The sequence below is a fragment of the Polypterus senegalus genome, chromosome 12 (genome assembly GCF_016835505.1).
Source record: "Polypterus senegalus isolate Bchr_013 chromosome 12, ASM1683550v1, whole genome shotgun sequence".
NCBI classification, from domain to species: Eukaryota; Metazoa; Chordata; class Cladistia; order Polypteriformes; family Polypteridae; genus Polypterus; species Polypterus senegalus.
Genome location: NC_053165.1, coordinates 2,392,678 through 2,411,511, shown reverse-complemented (window position 1 = coordinate 2,411,511; position 18,834 = coordinate 2,392,678). Strand labels below are relative to the sequence as shown.

Here is an 18,834-nt window from a genome sequence, read left to right as displayed (position 1 = left end):
CGAGAGGCGAGACGAGCGGTGACTGCGCGCCGCTGTGAAGAAGAAAAACAAAACCTCTGGCACTTGGCGACGACTCGGAGGGCCGGTGGCTGCCTAGACAACGAGAACAACAAAAGGGGCGGGGGTGAGCGTTACGACACCTGTCATCCAAGTAAAAGTCACCTGACACTCGAGTATCAGCCGGGACGCGAGCGACAAGCACAAGGCTGGAGAAACGGCGGCGGCGCGTCTGTGCAGAACTGGCGCTCCGAGGGCTTTAAGACAACCGGAAAGCCAAACGAATCCTAAGCGGGGGTGAAGGGAGAGAAAATGAGGACCGTCAAGGCGCTATAAACGACTGGCAGGGGGCAAAGGCGACCTGCCACGGCTAGATAGGTGAAAGGCTCTTAATGTGAGACCGGTGGGCACACGAGGGCGCTGTTTGACCGCTTTCATTTATCTGCTAACTCAACAGTGGTCCATGCGCTCCGGTCCCGGGGGGCTGAAGTGGCTGCAGGTTTTCATTCAACGCAAGTTCTGATTCTGTTTTAGGGTGCGTGGGTTTCATTTCATGTTCCTGTAATTCCGTTCAGCGAATCAACAAATCGGACTGGTGGGGTTTAGAGCCCCTCAGCCCCCCCTTCATTTCGTTTATTCAGTCCCGCTGCTTTATGGCGAGCGGCGATTCAGCCGCGGTCTCCGTTCTTGTGTCCAGCCTGTAAATCCCAAGGATGAGTGAAAGGGGAAGTGAGTGGGAGGAGGACGGGCAGGAGGTGCAGACCCCGCCATACGACATGGGGGGCACTTCTGGAGCCCGTCCTGCACAGACGTTAATCAATCCGAGGGGCATGTTGGCGCAGCAGTTGACGGACTGACCTTGTTTTTTTTTTTTAATGCCTGAAAATAATAAAAGAAAAGTAAAAGTGCCGGGCTGACCCTGAGGCGAGTCCCCCGGGTGTTCTGTGTCTTCCCAAAGACCCTCGGGATGGCCTCCCTCAGTCAGCGCCTTCTGGGTGGGCTTTAGAATCCCACCTTTTGACATTCAGTGTGCACTTGTCAGCATGCTAAGATGCCGCTTGTCCTCACACACACCACCATACTAGATGTGCCCTTTGTGCTGCCCATTCATTAAGTGTGGCACTAGGCAGACTTCACCCATCAGCCTGACACGCCTGTCCTTTGGGTGTGTGATGCCACCTTCGCAGCGCAAGAATAGTCAGGATGACAGTGGATGCCACTGCTTAGCTCCAGGCCCTTACTGTGGGTTGTCAAACGGGCACTGCAGGGCACACTGGTGGGTCACAGGTTCAAATGCCAGCCTGAAACAGACTGGCCTCCCATTTAGGGCTTGGCTGATCCAGTTGGCCTGACACAGTGACTTGGTCTAGCCCAGCTGGCCTTTGGGTGTGAGGATCACTTTGGTCTGAAAGATGGCAGCTGTAAAAGAAATGGCTGGCACGGAGAGCCACTGATGAGTCCCTTATGTGTGAAGAAAGTGTAAAAATCCAAGCAGGTGGCCTGCAGAGTGACACCATTTATTTTTAGCTTTGTGTTGTGGCATCCGTCCAGTGCCACCTCCTGCCTTATGCCCAGTGCTACTAATGTGCGCTCTGTCCTGATGGTGACCGTGAGCCAGATGAAGTGGGCTTTGAATGGAAGAATAAAGTGAGGGTCACCGTGATGCCCTTTCTTTAGGATTGCCAGTAATGTTCATGATCGGTGGTCTCACAGTCATTAAAGCTGAGTTGTGGCACTCTGGTCCACCCAAAGGCACATCAAAGTCCCAGCAAGGGCTGACAGCATGCTGAGCGTATTGTGGGGTGGCACTAACTAAGGAAGCTGGGGTTCAAGACCCTGGTGCACCCTGTGTGGCACTAACTAAGGAAGCTGGGGTTCAAGACCCTGGTGCACCCTGTGTGGACTTTACATGTTCTCCCCGTGTGTGTGTGTGTGTGTGGGTTTCGCTCCCACAGTCCAAAGACACACCAGGCAGGAGAACTCATGTTACTGAATTGGCCCTGATTTGTGTTGGTCCTGTGATGGATGGCACCTTGTCCAGGGATTGCTCTGCCTTGTGCCCACTGCTTGCTAGATGAGGCACCAGCTTCCCTGGATAAGCAGGCTATGAAGATTCACTTTGCACTTCAAATCCACTTCAGCCGCTTGTTAACAAGGAACAGTTGGGTCGTTTTTAAAGCAGTCCGCCTCACGTCGCTCATAACTGACGTGTGATGCAAAGTGACAACCTCGTGAAGAATGGCGCGGAGCTGCGGAGGTCTGCAGGACTCTCCAGTGCGGAACCTTTTTTTGGTCGCCTTGTTGCTGAGACTTGCCTTGACTTAGTCACACATTTCCCAGTCGAGTGTACCAGCGGCCTCTTTTGTTTAACCAATCAGGTCGTTCTGCTAGAATGTGGGCTGTGCTTGTTCCTGCTTTTGTCCTATCAAGATGCGCTTTGCTTGGTGCCCCGCCCTTCACCGGAAGGCTGCGCACGCACACTGGCCACGTGGGTACAGCGCCGCTGTGTTGATATGCGAGGAGTTGCGACGCGGGCTGGGAGCACACGTGTGTTGTTTTAATATCAGATTAACAAATTGTTCTTATTGTGTGAAGGCTTAAAAGAAGAAACATGTCGTCTTTCTTCATAAAGAAGAAAGGAAGCGCAAAGACGACGAAAAATAAAGAGAACGGTACTGCCCAGAAGAGAAAGGTAGGCGCTGCTCGTTCATTTCTGGAGTTTTCTAACGCGTGGCCCACAGAGACACGGCCTGCATTTGAAGGTTTGATGGGGAATTTTCTGCAAATGTCCGCCGTCCAAGTGGACTCCCCGGCCCTCACCATACCCCGTGCCTCTCGCCCGTGTGTGTTTTAGGTGAATCGCTTGAGGGAGTTTCTGGATTCTTCACCTCCAACACTGCTAATTCCTAAAGTGTTTGACTTTTTGTTTGTTCCGATTGACTTCCGGTGGCTCTCTTAATTAGTACCGTACGTGTTTCTGTTTTACATTCTGTACAAGTGTTCCAGTTTTTCAACGAGCAGGTAGTCGACCCTAATCGTTTTCTGTCCCTCTTGTTCATTTCAGCTCGCAGTGAGTGGAGACGCTAAACGTCCTCTTAAGACTCCCACCTCGAGGCTGAACGAAGAAATCTCCAGCGACTCGGACTCGGAAAGGTAAACGTGATTGGAAGGGGCGGAGTCGAGGTGCCCAGGTGGCACATACAGTGGCCGCACCTCCAGTGTCAGTAGGGCGTGGCTCTCCCTGGCATGGACCAGTGGACCCCCAGTGGGAAGGCTGGGCTCCAGCAATATCGGAGGCACACTTGGGCTTCTGCCAGGAGCTCCTTTGCTCAGTTGTGACTCTGGAATGAGTAGCTGGGGTTCCCGAGTAGATTGTTAAAGCAGGGAGGGACTTGTGACATCCCTGACCAAATGAAATGGCAGGTGAATGTAGCAGAGAGGCTGGCGCTGCGGGTAGCGCTGCTGCCTTGCAGTTAGGAGACCCTTAAAGGGTTCACTTCCCGGGTCCTCCCTGCCTGTGTGGAGTCTGCATGTTCTCCCCGTGTCTCCCACAGTCTGAAAACATGCAGGTCAGGTGGATTGGCGATTCTGAATTGTGCCTAGTGTGTGCCCTGTGGTGGGCTGGCGCTCTGCCCGGGGTTTGTTCCCTGCCTTGCGCCCTGTGTTGGCTAGGATTGGCTCCAGCAGACCCTGTAGTTAGGATATAGCAGGTTGGATAATGGATGGATGGCCATAGCAGAGAGAGGAATGGTGGAAACGGTGGGCAGGAGAGGAGTTCCATTTGTTTTTTTGATTTGGAGGACTGTGAGAATTTCTCCTTCAGGCCGTGTAGTTTATATTTCTTAAATATTACGCTTTAAAGTCTGAATAGTGCGTTGATGTGTCCGGTGGTTTCCGTGGGGACTTGAACACCAAAGTGCCGTGTATTCGTCTTAAAGTTCAACTTGAAAGTCTGCCTCTGCAGTGGCCTACGCAAACAATCCAAGATGTACTCCTGCTTCTCTCCCGTCGGCGGCTGTTGGTGCCACGTCTAAAAGGAATTGTGCTCGTGTTTGTGAAGAGCAGCGGTGTGGCCGCTTGAGCTCGATTGTCTGTCTGTCTCTCTCATTGGTGAGCGTACTCTGCCCAGCCTGCTTATGGGGGTCCGTCCCTGCCTCGGTCGCTCATGTTAACAGACGCCGGGTTTGGCCCTCAGATCCTCCTTGCGCTTGATGAAGGCTGCTTGTCGTCTCTCCATCCTGATCTGTGGGTTTGGTTTTGTTTGTGGCCAGCCTGTCCAGTGGCACGTGCCAGTTGTCAGCTGTATGTGGGTGGCATTCTGAGCCCAATTCAAGATTGCACAGGTCTGAATCTGAAGCATTGGAGTCAAGTGCTGGCAGTCCAGGGCAGAGGCCACCCAGTGACTTTGAGACGCGGCCCTTTAAAGCACAAGACGTGCCCGATGGCCCCTGAAATACACGAAGTGTGCGGGGAAGTCGCCTTTGAAGAGCAGGCTGATTGCTCTTCGTTATCCGGACGACTTGTGTTTAATCCTCGGCTGTCCGTTCTCCGACCGTATTGCTGATGTTGAAGTGTCCTTGTTAAGGCGTGTTGTCCATCATAAAGCTCTTTAAACAGGAGTACAGCAGATGGTGATGGACACTTTGGATATGTGATCAGTCCGAGGTTACGACTGAAACCAAAGCCACAACTCGGAAGAATTCGCACCGGGAGATTCAACGGCTCCATCGTCTTCACCTTTAAACTTCTAACTGCTGAAGGAACCTCGTGATTGGTGAGAGAGTCGGCGTGCGATCAGGAAATGAGCGCGTGTGTCGGGTCATGATGTGGCTGCTCTTGGAGGGTTGTGCCCACGCACTAGACACGCCAGCGGTCAGGATGGGGTGTCGGAGGGTTGAGGATCCTCCGTTTTCATGCAGAACGAGCCGCTGGTGGCCTGTTGTCTTTGTGACAACTTCAGATTCCTGCTTTTGAGTAGCAGGGTGCGCTGATGGAGACGGAGTGTGAAGACCCTGTTCTGTAGGTGTCCTGTGTGCCCACTAAAGCTGGTGCCAGTGATGATGGATTAAGGAAAGATGTCTTCAAGTTCAGCGCATGCGTTGTGTTTGTCATGAGGTGTGTGGGATGTGCACACTGGAGCATTCCTCCTATGGAGGCGGGCATCTGTTATTGTGGGCTTGGTGTCCTCTTGGAGGCTACTGAGGGTGCAGGCTGGCATCGCACCCGCCTCAATGTGCATTTCATCCTGCAAGTCCAGGATGTTTCTTCAGGCACTTTGCTGCTGCCAGTGGCATTGAGGTTGGTAGCAAGCAGAGCAGTGGAGGCCGGTCGTGACTGGAAGACCTCGCACAGATGGTGGGCCAGTAGACGTGGAGTTCGCTGAGCACTTGTACTGTCATGTAAGGGTCGGAGGTCACATGACATGAGTCCTCGGGAGTTAACGAAAACGAGTGACCTGTGCGTGTGCTGGCGCTGCACCTCGGCCACCAGATGGCGCTTGCCTGCACCTCACTTGTCACTACAGTGGACCCGCGGGCAACAATGACGTCATGCTAATGACAGACAGTGAGACACGACGCTGAAGAGAAGCAAACCGCGCGGCTCAGTAGCGAGCACGTGAAACACCAGAGGGCCACGTCTTTCTGGAGGTGTGCCAGCGATACCCGGGGCCGAGTTAGTCGACGTCCCTCAGGGTTGGTTTTCTTTTCAAACGGACTGATTGTCGTCTCGTTTGACTTTAAAGAGGTGCAGGCTGCATTGTTTTCAGGTTGTTCAGACATTTGTAAAGCTTACACCCACAATGCCAGTGTCGTGTTAGTAGGAGACTGACAGGGCATCGTTGGCATTTTTAATAAATGAGAGAAGTGCAGGCCACCTGAGTGCCAACCTCACGTAGGAGGCTCACCTGCCTGCCGTCCCCCGCCATCTTGTCAGGGCTGAGGTGCTCTTCTCCGGGTGGCGTCCTTTCAGCTTGTGATGGGCACAGCGGCAGGTTGTCTTGTGTTTTGAAAACTCTAGCAGCGCTGATGTCGGTTGATTGTAAGACTGAGAGAGCGATTTTAAATGGCAGGGACGGCCTACAGGATGGCAGTGAGACCAGCTGTGTCATATGGGCAGGAGATGGGGGCACAGGAGACGGAGCTGGCAGAGTGGCATTGGGTGAGACAAGGATGGACAGGATTAGAAATGAGGACATTAGAGGGTTGGGAGACAAAGTCAGAGAGGCGAGGTGGCATTGGTTTGGAGAGATGAGGGGTATATTGGGAGACAAAGCTGCCAGGTGAGAGGAGAGGACATGCAGGTGGCGGGCGTGACAGAGCAAGGTGACGAGGACACGAGAGGTAGAAGAAGGTGACCCCTAATGTCATTAATCTGGTAAGGTCAGGGAGGTCGGCGTGTGCTTCAAAGAGTAACCACTGGAATCTTTGTGCCAGGGGTGCCATTTTGTCCACACGTTGTTGGCGCATCTTTTATTTTATTTGTCCATTTTAATCATAAGGACCGGTGTTGCTCATCACGTTTGAGTGGCAGAGGAAGCCTGCAGGGATGGACGCCCGCCATGTGCTCTGCTGCCCACCCATTGCCCCTGGCTGCTGATACATTCAGGTGGTCTGATTTCTCAGCGGTGCCATCGTGTAGTTAATGGCGATGATGTTGGGAGCGGGCGTTACTCTGCACTCGGGGTGCGGGTTTCGAGTTTCTGTCTCTTAACTGGACCCCTGCCTTCACTGAGCAGGCCCGTTTTAGCGCCCAACCAGAAGCATCCCGCTGGCACTTGCTGACCGCCATTGACTGACTGTTGGTTACCCAGAAGGCCTTTCATTTTTCTGGTTGGTTGGTTTGTTTGTCATTGGAGTTTTTATTCTGTCTGTGCTGGTAACTCCAAGGCTGTCGGTTCGAATCCAAAGCAATGCTGTGCCGCCCTCGCCTGCAGCTGCTCCGGGGGTCCTGTGCAAAATAGTCTGACCCCAAAAACCTCGGTGGGGTTTGAGCAAAATGACACACCCTAATGCAAGGACTCGGATATGAACGGCGCCAACTGGACAGGGACGTTGGGGACACAACCCGCAGCGGTGACCTGTGATCATTGGAGACTGGGCCTCGCGAGCCTCGGGTTTGTGTCATTTGTCCCACGTCCTGTGGCTCGATAGCCCAGCTAGCAGCGGGCAGTCTGATCTTGGCACGGGCCTGGGGTGGAGTGGGGGGTCTCGGTGAATCGCTCCCTGAACGTGCTGCTGTGCCAACTCTCGCGCTTGCCGGGCCTGTGGGGAGCTCTCTCTGGGACGCTTTGGTTGATGGCATCAATAACTGAGCAGCTGGCTGTCTGTCTGTCTTTTGTTTTTTTAAAAAGCCCTCAGGTTGGAAAAAAACAAAGAAACGAAGATGAAGAAATTGAGGAAACTGCCCAAGAGAAGAAACTGAGACTGGCGAAGATTTACCTTGATCAGCTGAGAGAAGAAGGTACGTGGCAGGCTGGCATCTGATGTGACCTTCTGGGCCGGGTTGTGTTTTACTGCTTACAGGGTGGAGTGGCGTGGCATCAGGATGTGGGAATTGTTATGCCACGCTAGCCGTAGGGAGGCGGGGCCTGTTGTTGTCATTGTCTCCGAGTTTTGTGCCAATGTTAAGAATTGCTTTTCAAATCCCGTTTACCACGGGTGCCTCAGGCAGGTGGCAGCAGGTGGCCTTTGCCAGCGTCATCGAGACGCATTCATGGCATTGAAGTGGCCTTCCTTGTCGGCAGTCGCGGTGATGTGCTGAAGTACGTCGGGACGCTGCTCCCTGTGGGCGACGTGTGGCGTCGGACTCTGCAAATGAACTTGTCCTCACTTTGTGTCTTTTAGAAACCGAGAAGGCAGAAGAGGACGCCTTTGAGACGGACTTAATAGCTGGCAGGCTGCAGGACGACGTGGTAAGCGGGCGCTGCGCTCTTGTTTGTCACGCGTGTGTTTGTGCTTTACGCTCTTTGGTAAAACCGAATACAAATTGCAGCAAAACTGTGAAGACTTGAGGACGAGCTTTTTGTAGCTGAAGTGACTGCTGCTGGTCTGTGACCCAAAACGAGAAGACCTTCGGCGACGTTCATATTCGGGAGAGCCTGAGCTGCACGTCTAGTAGGCCAAGACGCGGGCGCAGCGAGTCCTACTGAGCCTCATGGCAGGGCGGCGGGTTTGGGGAGGCCGTTGGCCATCTTGAGTGTCTGCGGAAGTTTTCAAAATGTCCAGGAGTTTGGAGCGACGGTTAGGAGCAACGGGCGCTGGCGAATCCTCGCTACAGAAACGTCTTGAGATGGTCAAAGCCCCCTCTGGCCGTCCATGTCACGGCTGTGTGTGAACCGTGGATGTCGTCGCAGGCAGCCCTGGTGATCGCTGCCAGTCTACACTTGATCCGTGTTTAGCTTGGGGGTGTCCAGAAGGTGCCAAGGCCATTACTGACATGCGGGCCTGGCATGCTGCTCAGTCGTGGAGTCGGGCCGCCGGTCGTTTGATTGTCCGTTTTTAAATTCGGTCGCGTTTCCTCCGCTTCTGTGGTGGAGCCCAGAGTGCGACTCTCCGATATCCGCGGAGATGGAGATTTGAGGAGGAAACGTCCAGACTGGCATTGTGTTTTTATCTGACGTCATTAAAGAAGATCAAATGAAATGAATAATATATCGAACACTTCTTAGAAAAGTCGGACTCGAAATCGACGCTGTGTACCTACCACTTGTATGTTGACCGAGGTGTAAGCGTCCTCGGGTTATCGTGTTTACACACACACACACACACAAATGGTATTCTCGGACTCCGGGAGGTCAAATGTCAGAGTTCATCAAAATCTCAAAATGGAGTCCGGCACGAGAAACTATCAACACCTAAACCGAGAAGCGGCCAAAGTCGGACGTATTAATGAATTCTGCTAAGACGAGGCTGGCGAGACCAACCTTTTGAGTGGATAAGCGGGCAGGAGAACGGCGCCTGTTCACTGTGCCCTTCACTCACTCACATGGCGGTCGAGGCTCGCGTGTTCTCGGCTCGGTTTGCTGACTTGCGTCACGTAGACGTCTGGTCCTTCAACTTCACGGGCCGTCCTCGCGGTGGTGGATGGCGTCTCCTGCTGTTCGCCGACATACCTGCACCGGTGTGTTAACCCTTTACGCTCTGTCTTTAGGATGACTGCTGTGTTTCTTTACGATCATTGGTCCGCACGTGCAGTTGATGTACGACACTCGCGGGCGCGCGCGGGCGGGCACTGCAGTTGTGTAAAGTTTGGATTTGGTGCCCCGTCGTGGCGTTTGCCGCTCAAGTGCAGGCTGTGTGGACTAATGTCGTAATGTCGTCTTGTGCTTTGTCTTTTCCAGCTTGAACAGAAAGGCAGATTACAACGACAAGTAGCAAAAGACGTAAGTTGATTTCTTTTTCTATTTATTATCGATATTAGAACTGATGCCCTCAGATGTGCCAGGCCCTGAACTCGGGCCTCCTCGTGCATCGCCATCCTTGTCCCCGTTTGTCAGATCCCTGGCGTGACTTTTCGACTGCCCGCTCTGTGTGGCGTGTCATTCACCGACTGGCCTCCTGTTTTGCAGTTCCAGCCTCCCGATGTTGCAGACGTCCGCCTGCTGAAGGGGCACAAGCTCCCGGTCACCTGCCTTGTCATTTCTCCCGATGATAAACACATTTTCTCATCGTCCAAGGACTGCTCCATTATTAAATGTAAGTAGCTTTGTGTTCCTCCGGAGTGAATCTGGTTAGTCAAATGTGGGCACAGAGCCCAAGGAGGGTATTGCTGCAGCCTGGCATCGTCTGGGCAGTCGTGTTGGATAGTGGGTTTGTTTGGCAGTCCCTCCTTCACCTCTTTGGCGTCGGTCACTCAGCGGGGGGTAGTTGGCGATTATTTAAAAAGCAGGCACAGAGCCAATCTGAGGGAGTAAGCCTGTGCTGTAACGATGCCGTCGGGCACCGTGGGCTACGCCAGCAACCGCAGCCAACAATTGACTTGACGTGATCTCGCTCTGTCCAGTGGACCCTTGTGATTCTACCAGCGCCGTTTATGTCGGGGTTACAAAAATGAAAGTGGCACAACGTTAGGATGTGTGATGTTTTCTGTTACTAAGCAACATGTGCGGGTAGACGCGAGGTGTTGTTTACCCACAAGTCCAAATGGGAAACGGCCAACTGCGCTCACTCTGAAAAAACAGCCCAGTGCAGCCCCCCGGTGCGTGCCATGCAGACAGCTTCTGTATTTGACACCCCGCGTAATTTAAAGGCGTCTCGGGGACCGACGGCGGTGACGGTGGCAGCAGCAGCTCTGTCTCTGTCCCTGTGTGTCATCTCTGGAGCGTAGGGGTGTGACGAGAGCGGACAGGCAGGGTCATCCGAAAGAACCGTCGTGCTAACGGACGCCTTTCAGCCAGGAGTCGCGGTCTGTTGAGATCTCGTGAAGGTCAAGGAGTCGCTCATTCCGGACATTTTAGTAGTTGTGGGATTTTCGAGGCCTCTTTTAACCCATGAAATCCCATTTAGCAGTTAAAAGTGGACCAGTGTGCCTCCATTTGAGTCCATCAGACCCTAAAAGTGTGTGTGTGACCAGGTACTCGTCACCCTTCACTCAATCCAATGGGACATGAGACCTCTGAGGACCCAACCCAGCGCGAGTGTGGCATTCTGGAAGGACACGTCTGCCCCTAACCTTCACGTCACTCGGCTGCTGTGTTCCCAGGTGGCTTACGTTGGCACGGCCTCCTAAATGAGACACACACACACACAGAGGGGTCCCAGGCAGTGCTGGTCTTGTGCTGGACATCAAGTTGTCAATCAAACTACGGCCGCCATTGGCATGCAGTTGGAGGGTCTCTGTACCTTACTGGCTGGCTGGCACCGTCGATGACTTGGGCTGACTATTGCGTTTACTCCACCCAGCCTGACTCCAGTTATTTGGATAGACGAGGGTTCGGTAACACGGTGGCGCCGCTGTGTCGGCCGGCGTACCCCTCAAGGGGTTCACTGCTGCCGTGTTCCTCCTGCCCGGCCGGACGTGAAGACCCCAAATTAAAGATTGGATTTCATTCGAGCGCACAGTGGACGGTGCCAGTCTGCCCCAGATCACCGCACCCTGTTGGTTTGGATGTGAGGAGCCGCCTCAGATTGGGGTCCTGGAGGGCCGCGGTGATCGCAAGTCATTGTCGTTATCTTTCTTAACCGGCCGTTGGACCCTGAGGAGCTCCTGAGGAGTGTGACCACCATAAAGGAATCGTGCAGTGCAGGATGATGAAGACACAGCGACACGCTGAGCTGCAGGCTTTCATCGGTTTTTATTTGCCATCAAACGTAACGAGCGCTTTATAAAGAAACGAAACAAATCTCTAGGCGGGTGGGACGTTGGCTGAACTTCAGTTAGGTAGACCACCTCCGCCCGTTAACAAGTGCACTTTGATTGACGTGTATCCCGCCCTCACAGAGGTGCCACTCCAGCGGTGACCACCGGACTCCTCAGGCCGCATGTTCTACGTTTCTGGATCAACGAACGGAGCAAAGCCAACACCACACGTCTTGAAACGGCCCAAATGTGGCCAAGAGCCTGCCTGGGCACAGTGGTGAGGACTGTGCCCTCTAGTGGTCTGGAGAGCTTCTTCACCATCCACCATCGTGGCGCCAGCAGGTCAGATGTTAAAAGTGCCAATCTAATCTCTTACTTGGGCACCTTTCACTAACGTCGAGGTCCTGTCTGGGCGTTTGGCTTGTGTGCCATGAATGGAGGGCTGTCGTCTTGTCATGGCACACTTTGTGGCAGATGTGTCTGTCCGGCTACCTACGGTGACAGTAACGAGATTTGAGGTCACTTCTAGTAAAAGCCGGACGCTGGCACAGCACTGCCACACTTCTGTTTGACGCTGTGGATCTCTTACTCGCGGGTGGCACCTTGTGTGTCGCTGCCAGTTTAAGCTGTAGGCACGTGTTTGTACTTGATGATCGGTTATTCTGTGGCTTGTCTAATGCCAGGCTGCAGCAGCATGTGTACTCTTGGTGGCTTTGAGTCGTCTTTGTCATGCCATTCATTTGTAGGACTGTGCCAGGCAGAAATGGGACCATTTAATGCCAACAGCAGTGTGCTAGCCACGTGCAGTGTGTGCGGATGGCCACTAGAGGGTGCTCTGCCTCACAGGTTTAAAAGCGGAGCCTGGCAGAATGGGCACTCGCTAGCAGAGGCTCTTCAGGTTAATGGAATGAGAGTCTGCTGTGGTCAGGAGGGGCTTCGGCCCCCCGGACAGGCCTGTGGCTCCTTCCTGGACATTACAATACAAGGAGGGCCGCAATGGGCTTTGACGGACCCCCAGCCTTGACGCACTGAGAAGACAAAGAAAAAAATGGAAGAAACATCCAGAAAGGCAGTTCAAAGAGAGACCCCCACCACCTTTCCGGGTAGGGTGGGCATCAACCCAAGAGAATACAAGTTGTCTGTGAATGCCAGGGTTGGAGGCCACACCGGCCATGAGACCCCTGCCTCTGAAGTGACAGTAATGTCCACCAGGTCCCTGTGTGGTGGGCTTTATATCCTTTCAGGGTAGCAGGGACCCCCGTATTCTTCCAGGTGCTCTTCCTGCATTCTAACAAGGCCCCTGGAAGCCACATGAGTGCTGGTGTCACTTTGTCCCTGCGTTGGTCCCCCATAAGAGGCTCTCCAGACCCCCACGTTCAGTTTCTGGTTTAATTGCATTTCTGTAGCGCTTTACATGGGGGGCACTTCAGCCACCACTAATGTGCGTCGTCCCCCCTGGATGATTTGTGCCAGTGCCCTTACCACACCTTCGCCACTATCTGGTAACGAGGGGAGAGAGAGATTAGCCAATAGGAGACGGCCACAGAAATCGTGATGGCAAAGACCACCGAGCCCGGTGCCAGTCCCTCACGGGGGCTCTTCACATTCAAAGTGTGTTGTTAATGAGACTGGCACTCCACTCAGGCTGAGCTCTGCCACTGTGCCAAGGCCAGGTGGACCTGGGACCCCCAAAGTGGGCTGCGCGGGTCTGGCGACTTGTGAGGACGTCCGGTCAGATGGCTAACAATTGTTCTGAATGTGTTTAGGGGACGTGGAGACGGGCAAGAAGGTCTGCACAGTCCCTGGAGGGAGAAAGGGGACAGAAGACAGGCACGTGGGACACACGGCACACGTCCTCTGCATGGCGCTATCCTCAGATGGCAAATACCTGGTATGTGTGCCACTCTTTATTGCCTTTCTTGATGTTCATGTCTCGTGGCTGTGTAGGGCACCTCGTCGTGCCACTTGGTGATGTTTTAGAGGTTTGAGGAGCACATGATGTGCCCATGAAGGGTTGGGCAAGGGGAGCGCACCGGAGGTGGCACAGGACTGTAGTTTTGGTAAGCTTGACGTTTTGAGGCCTCCTCGATGTTGGGGTGACATTTGCTTACAACACCAGTGTGTTCATTTTCTGCACTCCTGCCCTCGGCTGCCATGTGCCCAGTTCATAGCTGGCACTCGCCTTGCCATCTCCTTGGTAACATGGGTGCTTGGACAGGATTGCTGGACCAGCAGCCACGGGGAGAACATGTGCCCTGCACAGAGGCGAGTCGGGGGCACTCACTGCTGGGTCGCCTTACTGCTCTTGTGGGAAGCTGGCGAGACCTGGGCGAGTGTCGTGGCATCGTCTGGGCGTGGGCTGTGAGAGCCCACCGTCTTTGGCACCGTTGTAAGTTCTGTTCTTCTTCTTTTCTGTTTTAGGCCACCGGTGACCGAAACAAGCTGGTGATGATTTGGGACGCGGCGACCTGCCGCCATCTCTACACGTTCCCTGGCCACCGGGACGCCGTGTCGGTAAGACGTGGGGGACCCTTTGGACCCTCCTTGGCTGTTTAGTGCATGTGGCTGGCATGGCTCGGGCGGGGGGTGTCTGTGCCCTGAGCCCGCCCTCGTCATCTGTGTGCGCCATGTTGTCTGGAACGTTCTTACTTGCCCTTTAAGTGGTTGGGTGGCATCTTCAGGGGCCTTACTTTGCTCTTCCTTCGTCTTTAACAGGGCTTGTCCTTCAGAAGAGGCACCCACCAGCTGTACAGCGCGTCACACGACCGCTCGGTCAAAGTGTGGAATGTCGATGAGAACGCCTACGTGGAGACGCTGTGAGTGGGGGCCGGAGTCGTCTCGGGGTCTTCGACCTGGCATCAGAGTGGCGGTCCGATTAAAGTGACGACAATCCGCCGATGCCCCTAAGTGTTCACTGCAGTGTGTTTTACAAGGGGACGTGTCGGGAGAAGACGAGAGCGATGGCACCATCGGGGCTGATGGGGTCTCCATTGCCTTACGACGCCTGTGGTGCCCCTCTAAGCTGGCATTGTTGGTGCCGCAGTGGGATTTCTGTGACGGCGGTGGCCGTGCTGCGGTCCTCCAGGACAGCCGAGGTCTTTGACTTTCTGGAGCCGCGTCTCGGACACAGTGCCCCCTCATCCTGGGCCTGCGTGTGGCGTTATTGGCATGCCGGGTTTCCATCCTGCCATGACACTCGCTTGACCCGGCTGGAGTGGTCATGTGGTGCTCAAAGAAGAGGGGGACGCCTCGGCAGAGACCCCCAGGCTCGTCATTTCAGTGCCACTGGCGACTGTGCGGCTCCTTTAGTTTGTCCCCAGTGCCATTCAGCCGTCTTTGTCGTGCCCGATAATCAGTGTTGGCGTCTCTTAACTCCGCAGGTTTGGCCACCAGGATGTCATCACCGGGCTGGACAGCCTGAGCCGAGAGCGCTGCGTGACTGCGGGGGGCCGTGACGGCACCGTGAGGGTCTGGAAGATCGCCGAGGAGTCTCAGCTGGTGTTTCATGGTCACGGGTAAGGCACTTGGGCTTGGGGGGGTCGACTTCAGTAGGCTCGCTGACGGAGTGGGCCGCTCAACTTGTCGACTACCAGGGGTACCCCCGTGTGGTGCCAGGCCACTGCTGGGGATTCAGAATCCAAGATGGCCGCTCATCCCACTGACCCCTCCGGTGGTGCCATCTTGTGTGTCACTTGAGGCCCACCCGTCACCCAAGTGGGGATGGAAGAAGTCATCCTGTGGGCCGCCGGGGGTCTTTGAGATGTGATGGCCAGTTTGCCGGTGACACATGGGCACAGCCTGGGTGCTGGCAGTCATGTGAACAAGTAAGTTTGAACCTGCTCGCTCCTCTTCACATAACCTGAAGGTGCACAGGTGTGCCATGTCCGTCTGTAGGTGGCTCTGAGAGCTGGCATCGTCCCTCAAGCTGGCGTTTCCTTTGCAGAATTCTTTTGGCGGGTGACAATTGAGGGGTCCGTCGTTGCCGTGTGGATCTACTGGTGTGTTTCAGGGCTCTTGTCACTTTCTGTTGACACAGATGGTACCCTTGAGCCCCCTCTGGCACAGTCTGTGGCAGTGAGCTACCAGGGCCGTGATGCAGCCCCCAGACCAAGACCTGCCAAACGTGTCTTCTGGTCTCCATCGTTGTCTGTCCTGCTCTTCACCTGGCAGATGTAGGTGCCATTTGTGCCCTTTGGCATCAAGAGTGGAGGACTCCTGTGGTGAGCTTGGGCTTTGCTGGGGTGGCCTGGCTTGGCGTCCAGGTGTTTGCCGATCTTTTTTTCCTCTTTTAGACCCCAGCAAACCCACCTAAGTTTAAGTAGGGGGGCGGCTGATGAGGTGACCCCGATTGTGGTGACAGTTTCTCGTCTGTAGATGGCGTCTCCATGACAATCGCGTCTTGAGGGGTGCACTTACTATTTCACATGCCTGTGTCCCAGGGGTCTCCACAAGTCAAAGTTGAATTCATGTGCCCACCCAGAGGATAGCTGAAGGGCATGTGCCGGTTTAAAATGGCCTTTTGGGATGCCAGTGGGCACTTGTGCAGGGAGTTGTCCACTGTTAAGGATGGGCACATGACCTGGGCAGACCTCATGAGGTGTTCTGTGGTGTCATGGTGGGCTGGCTCGTGTCACTGTCATGGTGGTCTCTGATTTGACTTGTGTTGTCCCCTCGATGTCGTCATTTGCTCTCTTCTTGTTTTTCAGGGGCTCCATTGATTGTGTTCAGCTCATAAATGAAGAGCACATGGTGACCGGAGCGGACGACGGGTACGTGTCCTTGAGCTCGAATGGCGGGTGGGCTGGCAGTCGGGTGGCACCACTTCACTAATACAGATAGCAGCCAGACTTGGCCACCTTGTGATTAAAATCTAAAAAAAGAGACTGAGGGTGCCATACAAAGACTCGAGGGGTGGCGGTGGTCCGCCACTTGGCCCCCCAAACATCGGCGATGACGAGATGTCAACACCCATGTGATGATCAGGTGACACCCGTGTCTGTGCCTGTGCTGGCCTGGTATTTCCTGACTCCTTACACCCTGGGTGGTCCCTTCCTGTGTTGTCCCCATGTCCTGTGGCACCAGTGGTCCTGCCTTTGTTTTATTTCCGTGCCACGTCTCATCAGTTAATATGACCTGCCATTGCCCACTGCCCAAGCACTCTGTTTAGAAATTGGACTGGTGCCCCCTGTGGCCGTTGGGTGGGCTGAGATGCCGGTGCCCCCCAGGTTTGTGAATATTCCAGAGAGTCTTGACGTGGTGGCCTTGACTCGGAGTCTCCTAGGGGTTTGCCGTTGTGTGCCCGCTGGTTTTGCACAAATGAAGGAGCTGGAGTTGGGCGTCATGGCGGTGGGCAGCATAAAGCGGGTGATTAACGATGTCGTCTGGCGGTCGGAGGCTCACTTTGCCACCCATGAGTGCGGCTTTGCCCACATTTTGTTTCCCTTTCTCTTGCAGTTCCGTCGCCGTCTGGAGTGTCAACAGGAAGAAGCCCCTGGTGACCATCAAACAGGCCCACGGTTGCTATGGAGACGGGGCCTTAGCACAGCCCTACTGGATTTGCAGCATGGCTGCCCTCCAGAACGGTGACGCCGTGGCCTCGGGTACGTGCAGGGGCATCTCTTGTTATTTGAGTTGTTATAGTTTTGAGTGCCAGGCTGATGCCCACCTGATGTCTCTTTGTTGTTTTCAGGCTCCCACGACTCCAAGGTCCAGCTCTGGCGCTGTTCAGAAGGTTTCCGCAGCATGGAGCCGCTCTTCAGCATCCCTCTGGTGAGTGAGTGGCACAAGTTGGCAAGTGCTGCAGGTTTGGGTGGAGAGTGCACTGTGGGCCTGCTGGAGTGTCGAGGGGGCACTTTAGATGTGGTGCCCCCCAGGACTTGCCTCTGTGGGGTAGAATTTAACCGACATGAGCTGTTGGTTTGGACCGTCCACAGGCTTCTTTGATGGGCACATTGTGGTGTTGGCACATCCTTGACGGCTCCTGTGTGCCTGATGCCCATAAATGCTTTGGTGTTGACGAGTCTGGGCAGAGCATGCAGCTCCATGTGCAGTTTGTGACGGCTCAGAGTGTGCCACCTGTGCCAGGTGTCACTGTTTAAAACACTTGTGGTGATGAGGGGTGCTCTGGGCCGCAGTGACTCTACCTGGAAGACGGGTAAGGCGTGTGATGTTTGCTGGACTGGCACGGGTACTGTGCCATTCCTATAGCGCCTTTCCCCTCGAAGTCTGTGCGGTGGGCTGGGACGGCTCCCCCTCTGGCCTTGGCTGACCCCCCGTCTGTCTGTCTGTCCTTGCAGGTCGGATTTGTCAACAGCTTGAAGTTCTCCAATTCCGGGAAGTTCCTCGCCGCTGGTGTTGGTCAGGAGCACAGGTAGGGGGTGCCGTGAGTGAGTGCCATCATGTGAGAATGCCAGTGTGATGCCCCCCGGCTGATTTTAATGGCCCTGGAAAGATGACCTTCGCAGTGCCAGCAAGCCACGAATGTCATTTAGTCCGATGTATCCAACAGGCTGGCGCGGGGGGGTTGGGGGGGTCAAACGTGAAGACGCTTGAAGGGGCTTTGGATGCCTCGAGAGTTGACGTCCCCGTGCCCTTGATGAGCACCCTCTGGGGTCTTCGGTCTGCAGTTGAGTGCCAATGCGCCTGTGAAGCAGTGAGAGCCCATCAGATACCGAAGATGCCAGGCAGGCTTTACTGACAGACATGAAAGTGACAGGCCACCGCTGGGGACACCTGAGAGACGCTTTTAATGTTAAGACCAGTGCTGTGTGCCCATGTGTGTGTGCCCGGGCCCGCAGTTCCACATCTCACCCCCCGCCCCCCTGGCCTACTGATGGCGTCACGTCCTTTAGGCTCAGGCCTGCTGTGGTGGGCTGGAGGTCCGAGTTCTGCTAACAGAGGAAGGACTGCCACTGGGCTGTAGTGACCTTGGATGGTGCCCCCCTGGTCAGCTGGTGTGCTTGCTGCTGTACGTTGTCAGTGTGCCAATATGGGCACAGTAGAGGAGGCCATTTTATTAGGTGAAGGGAGAACTGACTGCTATTCCTTAAAGCCCATGTTTGATATGTTGGCTGCCCGAGGACGGTGCCACCTGGGTACCGAGACCAAAAAGTACAACCGTGCCCTGGTGGACATCACCTTGGAAACAGGGATGCAGTGGCCGAGGGGTGCCTGGCTGGCTGGCTGTCATGTTTGTCCACTCAGGGCTGCCCCTCTTGTCTTTTTCAGGCTGGGACGGTGGTGGCGCAAGAAAGATGCCAAGAATGGAATTTACATTATACCTCTGAAGAAGGATGGGCAAGAGCGGGCCTGAAGTGGGCGCCTCGCCCCGTCTGCTGTGAAGCTGTAAATAAATTCATTGTGTTAAAGTGTTCTGCTTGTCACTTCTGGATGACTTGTACATTAAAGTGTCACTTGTGGGCCCCCCTTTAGTGACTGAGGCAAACCATTGTTATATAGCGCCTTACAGATGGCACACAGCAAGCAACTGGCTGGCAGCAGATGACACGTGAGCTCCCGTTGCTGGTGGTGCCACCCTTG

At 54.6% G+C, this 18,834-nt stretch overlaps 1 protein-coding gene across 1 annotated transcript; it reads left to right on the top strand.

The window, feature by feature from the left end:
- Positions 1 to 42: 42 nt before the first annotated feature.
- Positions 43 to 18,667, top strand: rrp9 (ribosomal RNA processing 9, U3 small nucleolar RNA binding protein). The gene is made up of 16 exons (XM_039770798.1): positions 43 to 124; positions 2,593 to 2,689; positions 3,062 to 3,150; positions 7,349 to 7,458; positions 7,842 to 7,909; positions 9,338 to 9,379; positions 9,566 to 9,692; positions 13,062 to 13,186; positions 13,717 to 13,809; positions 14,011 to 14,111; positions 14,676 to 14,810; positions 16,002 to 16,064; positions 16,750 to 16,895; positions 16,985 to 17,064; positions 17,592 to 17,665; positions 18,523 to 18,667. The coding sequence occupies exons 2-16, from the start codon at positions 2,609 to 2,611 to the stop codon at positions 18,605 to 18,607; spliced, it is 1,419 nt and encodes a 472-aa protein (XP_039626732.1). The 5' UTR covers positions 43 to 124; positions 2,593 to 2,608; the 3' UTR covers positions 18,608 to 18,667.
- Positions 18,668 to 18,834: the final 167 nt, after the last annotated feature.